Consider the following 14,444-nt stretch of genomic DNA (forward strand, 5'->3'; position numbering starts at 1 on the left):
AACACTTATCCATCTCCATCTCTCTGTCTCTCTGTCTCTGTCTTTTTCTCTCTGACACACACGATTTTGTACAATGAGCTCTTGGGGAATTTTGTATACAAAATAATAATTTGTCTACCCCAAGGAATAATCATAGATGCCAGGTAAGCAGGTAAGTCTTCAAAAAGCTGATAGCTGGAGAATATGTCCGTGAATCTTGAATCATTTCTTCATAAAGAACATTGCCAAGTTGGGTGGTTGTTAGATGCCAGATATAGAGCAAAAAGTAAGGACAAAGGAGAACAAGAAATAAGTCTCTGATCTAATGGATCTTATGTACTAGAAATAGGTCATTAATCAATAGCTGCATTGAAACAATACTAAGGTCACTATTTGAACAAATGGAAAGAAATTTCTGTGGGGAAAGAAAAAATTAAAATTAATACTATGTGTGATGAGAAAATGAGAGTAGAAATAGCTCCATTGGTCTTCCTTTGGAAACCCTGCCCTATTCTAGTTAGAGGTATCTGCTTTTCTCTTAGTTGCCCCTATTCAGTACCACCCGCTTCCATGCCCTACCCTCAGCACTTTATTTTAATTACTTGTCTGCATCCTTCAGCAATTGGTGGCTTCTGTATGTGGTTTTATGAGCTTTAACCTACATTTTGTATGACAACATCTGACATGGAGTCTTAGTTTTCATCTTGAATCCTTAATGCCATAGGAAAATTCTGATTTTTGAATACAGATGATGGATTGGAGAACATGATGCTGAAGGACATGAGATTGCAGGTGGATCACATACAAGATATCATAGCATATGATCTAGAAATCATATGATATAAAAATGCTAAGGCAGTAAAATAAGAGGATGAAAGTGGGTAGGTGCGAAAGGAGTAGATTTAGGCACAATTCCTAGCTGATAAAAACTGTGATCTGGAAAGTATAGTCTCTAGTTTTTGTTACAATTTTTAGTACAATTTCTAAGTGTTTAGAAATCAGCAATTTTCTTTCTAAGCATTTCTTGGACCAGTCTTTCCTTACAATACTAAATACCAAAAGTTATCAAAGCATTTTCCAAATAACAAAATATTTAATTGTTAATTCAATAATATGGTAACAATGCTAAATGTTCTCTCTCATCAATATGCATCTTCAGTTAGACAAAATAGTGTTAAAATGTATTAGTTCTTCACTATAAATATATACATTTTATTATAGTCATGATGCTAGGAAGCATTGAATAGTAATTAAGTATAAAACTGGTGCTTTGCTTTGTTATTGCAATTAGAGATTGGCAAGCTTTTGCTAGTGTTGAACTTCATTGTATTTTTTATTAGTAATTTGATATTTGTATTTGGCCTTTAACAAGTTAGTTCACATGTGGCATTGATTTGCCATCATCTTTATCATTATTCATCAGTCAAGACATAACATGACGCCTCATATTTCACTGACAGAATGTCAAAAGAACAAGCACTTCCCTAGGAAAGGTTGGCGAGAAGAACTATGGTTTGGCATTAGGAGAATTTTTATTCATTTTAATGTTACACAAGAAAAAGATGAAATTCTATCTCTCAAATAAGATGTGTATTATAAAATGTGAAGGAAACTATCAAAACAGATTTACATTTTTATAGACTTCATAGGCACATCTGTAGTCTTTTCATCCTTCCTTAGTAGCTGCATGAACTAAGCCTAAAATATATGTTCCTCTGGAATGGATCAAGACTTGACTATTTCAGAGATGATGAACAATTCTTCGCCATTTTGATTTGCACTATATCCCAGATTCCTTTCCTCTATTCTTTCATATTTTTCTTCTTTGAATATTCTTTCCTTCTTTGTTTATTTATCTAATGTTGGTACAAATCACTTTGAATCCATGGACTGTTCCCAGCTTTGCTTATATACTGCATGTAGACTTATATACAGAGTTGGTATATTAAAGTTCTAGAGTAACTTTGAAAAAGGACATAGAAGAATTGGTGATAAAATGTATAGTATGTTTGTGAGATAGGTGATGAAATATGTTTTAGTCATTTAATACACAATGCAATGCATTTACATAGTATTAAAAATAATGTTTTAATGGTTAGACACTTCTTTGCCTGATATTATTTGAATAATAAAAATGAATCTAATACAACTTACTACCATGTTTTTTTTTGTTACCTTAACACATGTGATGCATATACCATACACTTTTCCTTTCTCTTATGTTCATTTTGTGTTTTCATTCCATAGGTATATCTCTAGTAGATTATTGAAAGTAAGAACAGTTTACTATTTATGGACTACACAAATTTTAGGAGATAACTGGCTAATTTCATTTGAAAGATTAAGTATATAGTTTTTTATTTAAAAGTATAATATATATGGGAATAAACCAATGTAAGAAAGTGCAATTATGACTTTCTGACACAAAAATAAATGTGCTCTTTTCTACTGAATTTTACAAAGTAAATGTAAATTTAATTGATGAACTACAGTGGTAAACACATTCTATACTGAAAAAGGACAATTATTTTATGATTAGCTTTCTTGTATATTTTTTTGTTTGAGTTAATAATATGATATTTAAAGTTAAGTAAGAAAATAAACCTAAGCATTTTTATTAATTAATCAAATTGTGTGTTTTCATTTCAAATCAGTAAATATGCTTATAACCTACTATTTTTAAGGTATACCGTTAGGGGCAACAGAACAAGAACAGTTCCGTGTTATAACTCTAAGGTAGCTTAAATCCACTTGAGAAAAAGATACCATAAACATGTGAAAAGTAAATACAAAAATAATTTAAAGTGTTAAAAGAGTCCAACATTGGAAAGAACATTAGATGGTGCATAATCAATTTTCAAATAAATGTAGAAAAATATTGTCAGCACAAGTTAAGAAGAGTAGTTTAGCAATGCTAGTTGGCCTCATCAAGGAAATCTTTATAAAGATATGAGATTTCACCTATAGCTTGAGGATTTATCAGATTAAGATAGGTAAATTTGGAGGCATCCAGTTTATTTGAATAACTTGGATTCTATAAACAAACCTACCAGAAAAGTACGTAGACAAGAGGAGACAAACCAATTTAGTTTGAGCAGAAGATTCATGTTGAGAAACTATAAAACCTATCCTAAAGGTAGACTAAAGATTAAATATATTTAATAAACAGAATAGATAAGAGAAATAAAATTGGTAGACCATTCTCATATTTTCATAGAAAAAAAATGTAAGTGGTGCTCTGCTTCACCTGTGCCCATTTTTTTTTTCTTTCTTTGGAAGATATTGCCATTTAGGAAACTATCTGAATTGTTCCAAAACCATTTCCCTTCCACATATGTCACTTAAAATTTTCTCTTTTTAGTGATCACTGTAGCCTTGATCAACCCCAAAACAATATTAGGCCTTCCAAATCAATTCTATAGTACCCTGTATTTTTAATAATTTACTTAATATCAATCTACTGAATTGTATGCTATATGAAATAAAGTCAGGACCCTAACACATAACTGTTGGGAAAAAAGGATGATAAATTTGGGGTTACTTTAAAAAGAGATTTTAGTTTTATAGACCAGTTTTTGGTTCACAAAAAAATGAAGAAAAGCATAGTGATTTATCCCAACTTTCACATATGCATAATCTCCTATCATCTCTCACCAAGCTGGTGCAATTATTCTAGTTGATGAACTTGCATTGGCACATCATTATCTCCCAGAATGCATCATTTCCCACAGGGTTTACTTATCATGTGGTACATTTTGTGGTTTGGACAGATTCAGGTTGACATGTATCTACCATTATTGTATCATACAAAATATCTTCACTTTTCCAAAATCCACTTTGCTTTTTGCCCATCTCTCACTCCCCAGAGTCTGGCACTACTGATGTTTTTACTCTTTTCATGGTTTTGCCATTTCTAGAATGTTCTGGAATTGGAAATATACAATCTATACCCTTTGTATATTGACTTCTTTCACTTACCAAGGTGCATTTATGTTTTCTCCATGTCTTTTTATGACTTGAAGCCCAATTCTTTTAAACATTGAATAATATTCCATTGTCTGGATGTATCTGTTTATTTATTCAACTTCTGGGGATATCTTAGCTACTTCCAAATTTTGGCAATTATAAATAAAACTGCTATACATGTCCACATGCAGGTTTTTATGATATATTCAGTTTTTAACAAAATGATTAAAATGTTACTCAAGTGAAGATATTCAACTTACAGTGGATCTATATGAGTTACAGTTTTTTTTTATAAGGGAGATCAAGACTAGTTATGCATAGCTGTGATATGGATAGTTAATTCTAATTTTAGGTACTAAGCACTAGCAATGGAGAAGAGTATTAAATAGTTCTTGGACTTAAGGATCTCACAGAATAATAGGACAAAAGAGACAGAGACAAATAATCCCAATATAACATGGGTAGTTCCACAATGTAGGTATTATAAAATTCTAATCAGTTGTATATGGAAATGGTAGAGAAGGTTCCACAAAACTAACCACCTTTGAGGTGACCAGGAACCCACAGGCAGATAGATGATTTGAGAACAGTCATACGCAGACCCAGAGTTTAGGAAAAAATAGAAAATAGGCTGATGTTGGGGAAATAGTGAGAAACAGGGCTAAAATAACAGATTAATCCACTGGGGAAGGATCTTTTAAGCCAGCTAATGAGTTTTGACTTTTCTCATATTAGTTATGATCGTAAGTGTAGGTGTGATGTGAATTAACATCCTGTTGCCTGCATTAAAGATAGGGTGGAAAAGAAGAAAAGAGAATCAGAAAGCTAGTGAACTATTTTATAGAAGGTGACTGATCAATAATTATGGAAGAGGAGATGTAGGAGGCAGATTCAGGAGATATTTAAGATGTTGAATTAAGAAAACAATTAAATCCTTTATTATTCTTATCTTATACTTAAAAATCTATAAAAAAGTATATTAGGACTTATTTGATTTCTGAAAACATTAGGGTTACAGAAAAAGTATAAGTAGAAATTCTGCTTATTTTGTACCACAACAAAAACATATTCCTGGTCATATTACGGTCATATTCCTGGACCATAATCCCGTTTCTAGATGTAATTTGAACATGAAATATAAGTATTTAAAATAATTGTATTTTGTGCACTTAAAATATGTCAATGAGGTTCATTTCATATTAAATATTTTACTACAATAAAACAATTTTTTAAAAAATATATATTTTGTAGGGCAAGGTTTTGAACTTCTGTTTTCTGGTTTGAATTTAACACTCAATGTAAGAAGAAGCATTTGATTTTACTGATAAAATTAAGGGAAATAAACTAATATTGAGTATAATTTGTGTCATGAAGTCTTATGACTGGAATATCAAATAGAAAGGTTGTCATAAGTCTAGAATAAAAGCAAATCAAGGGGCTGGGGATGTGGCTCAAGTGGTAGCGCCCCCGTCTGGCATGCGTGCGGCCCGGGTTCGATCCTCAGCACCACATACAAACAAAGATGTTGTGTCTGCCAAAAACTAAGAAATAAAATATTAAAATTCTCTCTCTCTCTCTCTCTCTCTCTCTCTCTCTCTCTCTCTCCTCACTCTCTCTTTAAAAAAAAGCAAATCAAGTTCTCTGATACTTCTTATATGGTCAGTCAGCTCTATTGATGTATTCTGCTGGTGCATAAGAGAAGGAAGCAGTTAAGTCTACAAGCACTAAATTCATTAATTGTCTTTTATTAGCAATTTGGTGTTTCCACATGAGTAACTTTGTTGGGAAGTTATTGCTTTTTGTAACTGTGGGGTAACAATTAGCAAAAAAGATCTTTAAAGAATAAATTGAGATACTGAGATAACAGTTGTAATTACAATTTCAAATTAGGTGATTTACTATAGTAGCATTGACAATGTGATCAGGATGAAGTAAACTGAGAGAACATTTTAGACACCGTGTGGTTGCTGTTTATTGTCAGTGTAGCCATTTTTGTTTGTCTATTAATGTGCATTTTTCCTCATCTAATTTCAGCTATGACAGTGATAGTTGGTGCCCACCATTACCAGTACAAACATACTTACACCAGGGTATGGAACATGAACTGGAAGAAGATGATGATCGGGTCCCAACTCCACCTGTTTGAGGTGTGGCTTCCTCTCCTGCTATCTCTTTTGGACAACAGTCTACTGCCACTCTTACTCCATCTCCACGGGTAGAGATGCAACCCATGCTGCAGGCTCACCTGGATGAACTGACAAGGGCATATCAGTTTGATATAGCAAAACAAACATGGTAAATATATTCACTGAGTCAAGGGATCCATGTTTTCTGCACATGGAAATGCCCTTTTATATAAATTCACAAGACATATTCATAAAACTATACACATGGGGACAAAATTTTGATTTTGTATACTCGTTAATCATTTAGAAAATGATTTAACTACTACAGAAATGTTAATTTGACCAAAGTCGCATAGCTAGTTGGAGAGTAAGCTAGAGCAAGAATTCAGGTCTGCTGAAATTCAGTCTAAAGTGCTATTTGGCTACAGTGGAATCTTCTAATTTACAACTGATTTAGCTTCAATTAGCTTATCCTTGAACTCACTTTTAATGCCATGATGAAGGACTCCTTTTGGATTCTTCAAAATGCCTGTGATTAATTCTGCATGTGGTTGTGAATATGTAAATCCAAGCTTCTGCAAATCACTTATGGTCAGTGTCAGTTATTAAAAGACCCTCTTTGGGCAGAATTAAACAAATCAGAAAAATAACAAATGTACTAACAGAAAATGCATTTTTTAAAATCATAAAGAATAGATTAAAAACCCAAATTTTATGTTTTTTTTCTTTTGGTACCAAGGATTGAACCCAGGGTCACTTAACCACTAAACCACATGCTCAGCTGCCCCCCTCACCCACACCTCAGACAGGTTGTCTCTAAGTTTCTTAGGGCCTCACTAAATTGGTGTCTTTGAATTTGTGATCCTCCTGCCTCAGCTTTCTGAACCACTGGGATTACAAGCCTGTGCCACCACACCAGGATCTATAGTTTTTTCTTCTAATTATTAAAAAACTTTCATAAATTATAGATGCAATTCATATAGGTATCTTGTACAAATATGGTAGATCATAATTTTATAGGGTTGGTTGTTTTTTCCAATGTTTTTCTCTCAGATATGATATATAGGCCTGCACCCTTGAAAACAAAATCTCTGTGACATTCTTTGAATTATGTTCTCTTGATTTATACCCTGTGCTTGAAATCATGGTAGCTTTTTTAAAAGATAATATTATCTTTCTTTTTATGGGAGGGTAATTCTAGCTACTAGAGTAAGTTGATTATGAGATGACTCTTATTCTCAGTGTTAATGGACTATTTTTAAAATATAACAGCTATATTAAAATATAACATAGTTAACTATACATACAAAGAGATTCTCAAACAGGTATGTCACTTAAAGCTGTATTAACATGCTCTTTCCTTAGGATAAGAGGGTCTTGAACATTTTCTCATTTTTTCTAAAGATTAAAGACAACCTCCTGTTACACATAATTATTTTATGATACATCACTGGTTAAAATGAAGCCAATTACTTAAAGAGTGATAGGATTCTCTCAAGGTTAACTGGTGAAATCACAACTTTAAGTCATTTGAAGCAGAGACTTTGGCTCAGGGGTTCTCAAATTTGTGTGTTTTGAAATCATATGGAGAACTTTAAAATATATTGGTCCTAAGTCCCACCTCTAGGCAGATTCTGATTCCATACTCTGAGCTTTGACTGAGGACAGCCCAAGTTGGGGCAGTTACCATGGAGGTGAACCTGCTTCCTATCTGCATAACTATGGGCAACTTGCTTACCACTTGCATGCTATAGTTAATGTGTTTAAAATGATGTCAGAAATAATAGCTCATGTATAAAATGAAAGGGCAGTCCTCACACCACTCTCATTTCTGATAAAAAATACAAATATCAGGGTCCTGAGACCACACTGAAATTCAAGAATTCACTAGAAAAATTTATAGAAATCTATTATTCTCAAAGACATAGTTAACTTCTGTAAAAACATATAAAGTCAGCAAAGAGAAGAGTTATGAGGCAGAGTCTAGAAAAATCCCCAAAGCAGAGCTTCTTGTTGTTTCTTCCAATTGGAGTCAAGGACAGCACTACTTTCCCTTAAGTGTGACGATACACAGGGGATATTGCCAGACTTGGAAATGAGTTTCAAAAGACAACAGTAAAAGAACATAACACTTACTCTTTAGTCTTGCTTAAATAGAAGGGGTATTTAAGATACTTTTGAATGACAGCAATGAAAAGACTCTGTTAAAACTTGTAGTACATTTGCTTTTAAATTACATTAAGAAACAACATTGCTGACGGCTGCAGTGGCGCACACCTATAATCCTAGTAGCTCTGGAGGCTGAGGTAGGAGGATTTTGAGTTCAGAGCCAGCCTCAGCAATGGTGAGGCATTAATCAACTCAGTGAGACCCTGTCTGTAAATAAAATACAAAATAGGGCTGTCCAGTGATTGTGCATCCCTGGGTTCAATCTTGGTACTTCCCCCAAAAAAGAAAGGAAGGAAGGAAGGAAGGAAGGAAGGAAGGAAGGGAGGGAGGGAGGAAGGGAGGAAGGAAGAAAGGAAAGAAGGAAGAAAATAACATTGCAGTGCTTTTGCTTAGCATTTTGTAGGTGTCCAGTTGCACATTATTTAGCCACCTTATTTGATAAATTTAAGTTTTACTTGAATATGTTTCAAAACTGTGATGGTAATTATAAGATTCTATTTATCTAATGAAGGTTGAGATTAAAATTATTTACTCATTGCAAAGGGTTTATCTAACACATCTTTTGTTCTAAACACAGAATACTAGGGTGAATTGTTTCTGCCTTGGAGAAGTTCAAGATTTTGGTGGCTGAGATAGATGCACAACTAGGTAGATAGAGCAGAAGATACTTGCCCTAACTGGGGCAAATGAAAATACTACTCAGCCTGCTCTGAGAAGGTCATGCAAAAAGAAATCCTCCTAAGTCCAGAAATGTGTTGAAGATGGAAGAGAAGGAACATTAGGCATTCCAGTGACATCTTAAGTGCTAGCAGGCCGCATGGGTGGGTTACACAAAAACTGGAAACAAAATAATATGTATATGTATATATGTATGGGTATATATATTATTTTTTGAAAAGGTAAACTTTAAATAGTCTTGTGACAAGTATTTTCATTCTGTTTTTGATGACTTATCTATACAAAATATATGTTTATATCACTAGAATAATTCTTAAATTTATGTGGTTGTTGGTAAGGCATATGCCCAGAGACCTATTGTCTCTATTGATGTGTATGTAATAAAGCATTGTAAACTCCAAAATTATTAATGCAAAAGAAGAATACTGTTACCATAGCATGCCATTTAATTCTTATTACAATGTTTTTGAATGTTAATGGACTGCTTTTCCCATTTTATTGTTTCCATTTGAATTCTAGGCACATTCAAAGCAATAATCCACCCCCACAGCCCCCAGTTCCACCATTAGGTTATGTGTCAGGAGCCTTGATTTCTGACTTGGAAACAGATGTTCCAGATGATGATGCTGATAATGAAGAGGAAGCTTTAGAAATCCCCAGGCCCCTGAGAGCACTAGACCAGACACCTGGATCCAGTATGGACAATATAGACAGTTCTGTGACAGGTAATGGAACTGATTTAATATGAATAACTGAGCTATTTGCAATATTGAAATGCATCAAAAATCAAGTACTTTCTTACTTTCTTATGTAAGATTTATTCCACTCCATCTATTTCTGTAACATTTTAAATATGTTAATGTTAAACACAAAATTCAAAAAGGATTTGGAAATACTGTTGCTTTGCTGCAAAAATGATAAGAAAATTCATGAATTTTAAAAAGCTTTAAAGACATGAAAGAAAACTCAATTATAGTCATGGCTTTAATGAAAAGTTCACTGTTCTAGGGAACCAAGTCTATTACATAAAAAAAAGAAACTTTTAGAAATGATATATTTTGTATATCAGGAGGAACATACAAAATGAATGCAATCTTAAAATGCTTCTTGATATTTCACACTGTAAAACCATTCACTGATGAAAATAAGCAAGTCTTCAGAAAAAGACTCTTCAGTTGCACAAGGTATTAATTTTAGAGTGGAAAATGCATAGTGAGATAAACCATGCATTTATGCATTTTATAGTGTAGAATCCAACAACTTCCCCTCTTCCAAGAAGTATATTTATTTTGACTTATTTACTCCTCTGGCTTCTGCTTGCCTTGTTCACCAAGTGAAAGACTTCAGTTGGTACCCTCCTCTGATAATTCCAGGACTGATGTGTAACCTATGTCCAACAATTTCAATCGGAAATTTTAAAATCTTAATATGTACACAATATATATGGTGAAAAGTAAAAATTCAGTATTTCTGTTCACATAGTTATACATTCTTTGATATACAGGCACACACACAAAAAATGCCTTTTACAAAATTATGAAGACCTAGCTACTCCATACTAAGCCTGGTCTTTGCATTTCTTTAGGATTTCTAAGGAAACTACACATATCTGTATTTTCCTGGATGACAACTTTCATCCTAGAAAGCATCTTATCACAGTCTTAATTTACTTTTAATCCAACAGTTTCCGAATTCCACAGACTTTGTGTTCCATATTAGTTCTGCAAACACAAATGAAAACTGGTTTAGTGCTGAGAAAACATGAGTGCCTTCACTTTTCCTGTACAGCCCTCTCTGCATGAGGAAGTGCATGATGCATGAGTCCACTATTCGGTTTTCCTTCTTGCTTGATGGATGGTCAGCTTGCCAGTCAAATTAAGATTTAAGAACTGCAGATATACTGGTGTGATTTGAAACCCAGATCCAACCCACAGTGACAGAGAAAAAGTTAAAATCTTTGAATTCAGAAAGCTGACTTATTAGGGCACTATTATGTTAAGCCTCTTTGCCTGAATTTCTAGCATAATCTCCTTAAGGGTAAAATTCTGCATATTTTTGCATATTTCACTAATGATACTGAACTCTTTTTTTCCTTTAGGAATGCAGTAAAAATGTGCAATAATGATGAAAAAAAGTCAGCTATGCTGATGTAGTTCTTTTATTAAATACTATAATTAGAAAGATGATAAATGTATCTATAAATTGGGAGAACACCACCCTGCACTTTTACATACACACCTGTCAGGAACAAGTAAGGATGTCTAAAATAGTCCACTGGTTAAGATGTCAAGTTTAAACATCTTAATTAACCTGCATTTCTCCTGTTGGTAATATAATGTTAATTCCAAATGAAGCTCTTATTGCTAAGAAAAGAAAGTCTAAATTTTCCTACTTGAATTCACTGCTTAATTACTTCTGAATATAGAAACCTCAGGGTGTTTAGGCATGAATTCCACAATGCACTTATCCTATGAATAATACATCTCCTTAGCAGAAGTTGTACTTTACACTTAAGCAACTTAAGCACCTCCCCCATACACATTTTTTTTGTCTTTCCATGCACCAATGACTTTGAGGAGAAAGTTTGATCAAAGATTTGATTTGCCTTCCAGGGTGTGTTGTGTGTCTATGTGTATGTGTGTAGGAAGTGTGAATGAGTATATGTAGGTATTAGTGTGGCCATAGGGGATGTGAGTATTAGTGTATGTACATATGTAGGGTGTAGAGTGCATGAGTATAAATGTGTGTGAGAACAAGGAAGATTGAAAGTGCATATACAGTGTGAGTGTGAATGGGGTGTGCACATCTATACAGGGTATGTGCATGTATTACACAGTTTTCAATTCTATACAGTTTGTGAACATGTGTGTAAAGTGTATGGTATACATGTGTGTATGAAAGACAAGGCACAATGTGTGTGGAATATGTGTGAGTCTATGTAGCGAGTGAATATATTTGTGTGTGAGGGAGAGCAACTAGGATGTACATGTAATTGTGTGTGTACACATGCCTGTACATATGCTCAGGTGGATGTTTATGTGGACCAAATGTAATCAAAACCAACGTGCTAATAAATATTGTTCTAATGATGTTTTTAGGTTTTGTTCAGCTATAAGGCTACTTTAATAGTGCTAATAGAGATAGGCCATAATACACATACTCCTTCAATGAGCTTTGGAGACTAGAGGACTCTGAACTTACCGTCAGTTTCTTAGAGTTCTAAACTCGCCTGTGGTGTAAATTAATCTTTACTTTCAACTGAAATTCCCTTATATTGTCATTTTCATGAAGCAAATGACCATTTTTATTAAATAGAACTAACAATTTCCATTCCTGGAGACTCTAAAGCCATCCAGAATGGATGTAACACTGGGTAACACAGTAACACTGGGTGGGCTGAAAGTCTTTATGTAAAATTTCAAATTTTACTTGGCTGAATTGTACTCCCAACTGCCAGCATAGGGAATACCAGCCACTAACAGTCTACAGAGCTTTATTCTGTAAAATATATATATATATATATATATATATATATATATATATATATATATATATATACATATACATTAACTCCAAATATTTTCATAGCAAGTATGTAGTTTGTGAATGGCTACTTAAATCTTGAAATGATCATCAAGAATGAAAAAGAACAAAAAGAAACGAAAATATCAATAATTCCACATCCCATGATCTTAGTAATGGTAATATGTATTTGCAAGTCTCCTGTTTCATGTATTTATTCCCTAAACAAACATTTATTTTAAGCCCATGACTTCTAGTCACTTGAATAGACATTTAGATTTAATAATAGCAACAACCAAACAGCAATAATAATAATAAAGTAGAAAACCTAGCTCCTAGTCAATGCATGATACCCTTCTAAGCAGTGGCTTGTTTTTTCCTATGGCTGGCTGAGCTAAGAATGGATTTAAATGTTAGAGTTTGTAAAGAAACAAGATGTAAGTATGAAATCAGAACTAAAGAATGCATGACAGAACTATAGAATGGAGAAGCCTAAATTATTTGGTTTCTTACATTTGTAGAAAGAACTCCCTGCCCTGATGTAAAGTTTTACCATCTACTAACTCATTTAATCCACATAACCTCATTATTATTGTTGTTGTTCTCATTTTATAGCTAAAGAAATTGAGTCACAGAAGGATTTACATCCTTTTTGAAGGTTATCTACCAGATAAGTGGCAGAAGAATGAACAAAATCAATCAGTTTTACTTTAAAGATAAATTACTATGATCTCTGCCCTGGAAATGCCCAGTTCATTCTAATCCTCAGAATTAGCATATTGAAGAGGAAAATAATGTTCTGTTTTTTTTTTTTACTTCTCTCTCTCTCTCTGTGTGTGTGTGTGTGTGTGTGTGTGTGTGTGTGTGTGTGTGTGTTGAGAGGAATAAGTATGTATTTATAAAAATAAAATATGCATTTTATCGCTGGAAACGTTAATCCTTTCCCACAATGTGCTTAATTTTGATAAAAATATTGAATTTGATATGACTTTTATTATTTATTCTTCTCATATTTATCTCTGTGTGCAGTTACCTTTTTCTAATAAAATTAAAATCCATTAGCTCTTTTGGAAGGAATATTATTTTTATAATTTTTATTTTAATTTGTGCTTAATACTATTTGGTTGTAATAATGTACATTTTTTTAAGTTTCATACCATCACACTGCATTTGGGACTAAGCAATGTCTATGCAACATTGTCTTGGGAAATATGGACTGTTTCTTCCTCAGTGTTCAACTTGTCAGCTTTGCTCTCTGAGTACCAGGGAGGGGCAAGATTTCAAGATTTCTTTCTCTAACTTCCAAAAGGTGGTGGGAGTCAAGGATAAGTGTTTCCTGAATTTAATGACACCACCATGAAAACAAACCAAGGCAAGAGGAGAGTGGGAGAGGACAATGTCCTGAACATGTAGTCAAGATTCTAACTGCCTCACTGATTACAAAAAGACCCAGATTGAGTGTTGTAAAGTGAAACGAATAAAATTTTCCTTGCCTGTTGGATCCCACATGAACACTACAGCTGAAAGGAAATTGTGGCCCTGTATTTTCCACTTTATATCTTTGGAGGTTTTTACTGGAACTCCCATACCAGATGAGTATGAAAGTAATAAAACCAGACATCCTCACCATCTGACCCGAGCACACAGCTTTTGGGTCCTTGGACTCGGGAAAGTTTGATCTGACAGATGGTGAAGCCTAATGGCCTAACAATTTCTCTCCCTCACACACAAATACACTCACTCCCTACTCAGACTCACACACACTCCACACACTTGCCACACTTTGCTTCTGCTACAAAAGCATAATAATTGAGTATTAAGGCAAATTCCAGGAATAATGCTAAAATTAAGGAAATCATTATCTGATGTCTTTAAAAAGAAATTAAATATATACTTTGGAATTTAATGGATAAGAAAAGTGCATATTTTATGCACAATATTTTGAGATGAGTTAACAAGTATTATATGAACCAAGGGAAGATATTTTTTTAATTGCTTATTTTG

At 33.6% G+C, this 14,444-nt stretch overlaps 1 protein-coding gene across 1 annotated transcript in view; it reads left to right on the forward strand.

The window, feature by feature from the left end:
* LOC143640222 (roundabout homolog 2-like) overlaps positions 1 to 14,444 on the forward strand; it is a 144,620-nt gene that overhangs the window by 113,230 nt on the left and 16,946 nt on the right. Inside the window, 2 exon segments of the mRNA XM_077108109.1 lie at positions 5,980 to 6,240; positions 9,438 to 9,643. Of these exon segments, the coding sequence (XP_076964224.1) occupies positions 5,980 to 6,240; positions 9,438 to 9,643 (467 nt within the window).

The sequence above is a fragment of the Callospermophilus lateralis genome, unplaced genomic scaffold, assembly GCF_048772815.1.
Source record: "Callospermophilus lateralis isolate mCalLat2 unplaced genomic scaffold, mCalLat2.hap1 Scaffold_138, whole genome shotgun sequence".
NCBI classification, from domain to species: Eukaryota; Metazoa; Chordata; class Mammalia; order Rodentia; family Sciuridae; genus Callospermophilus; species Callospermophilus lateralis.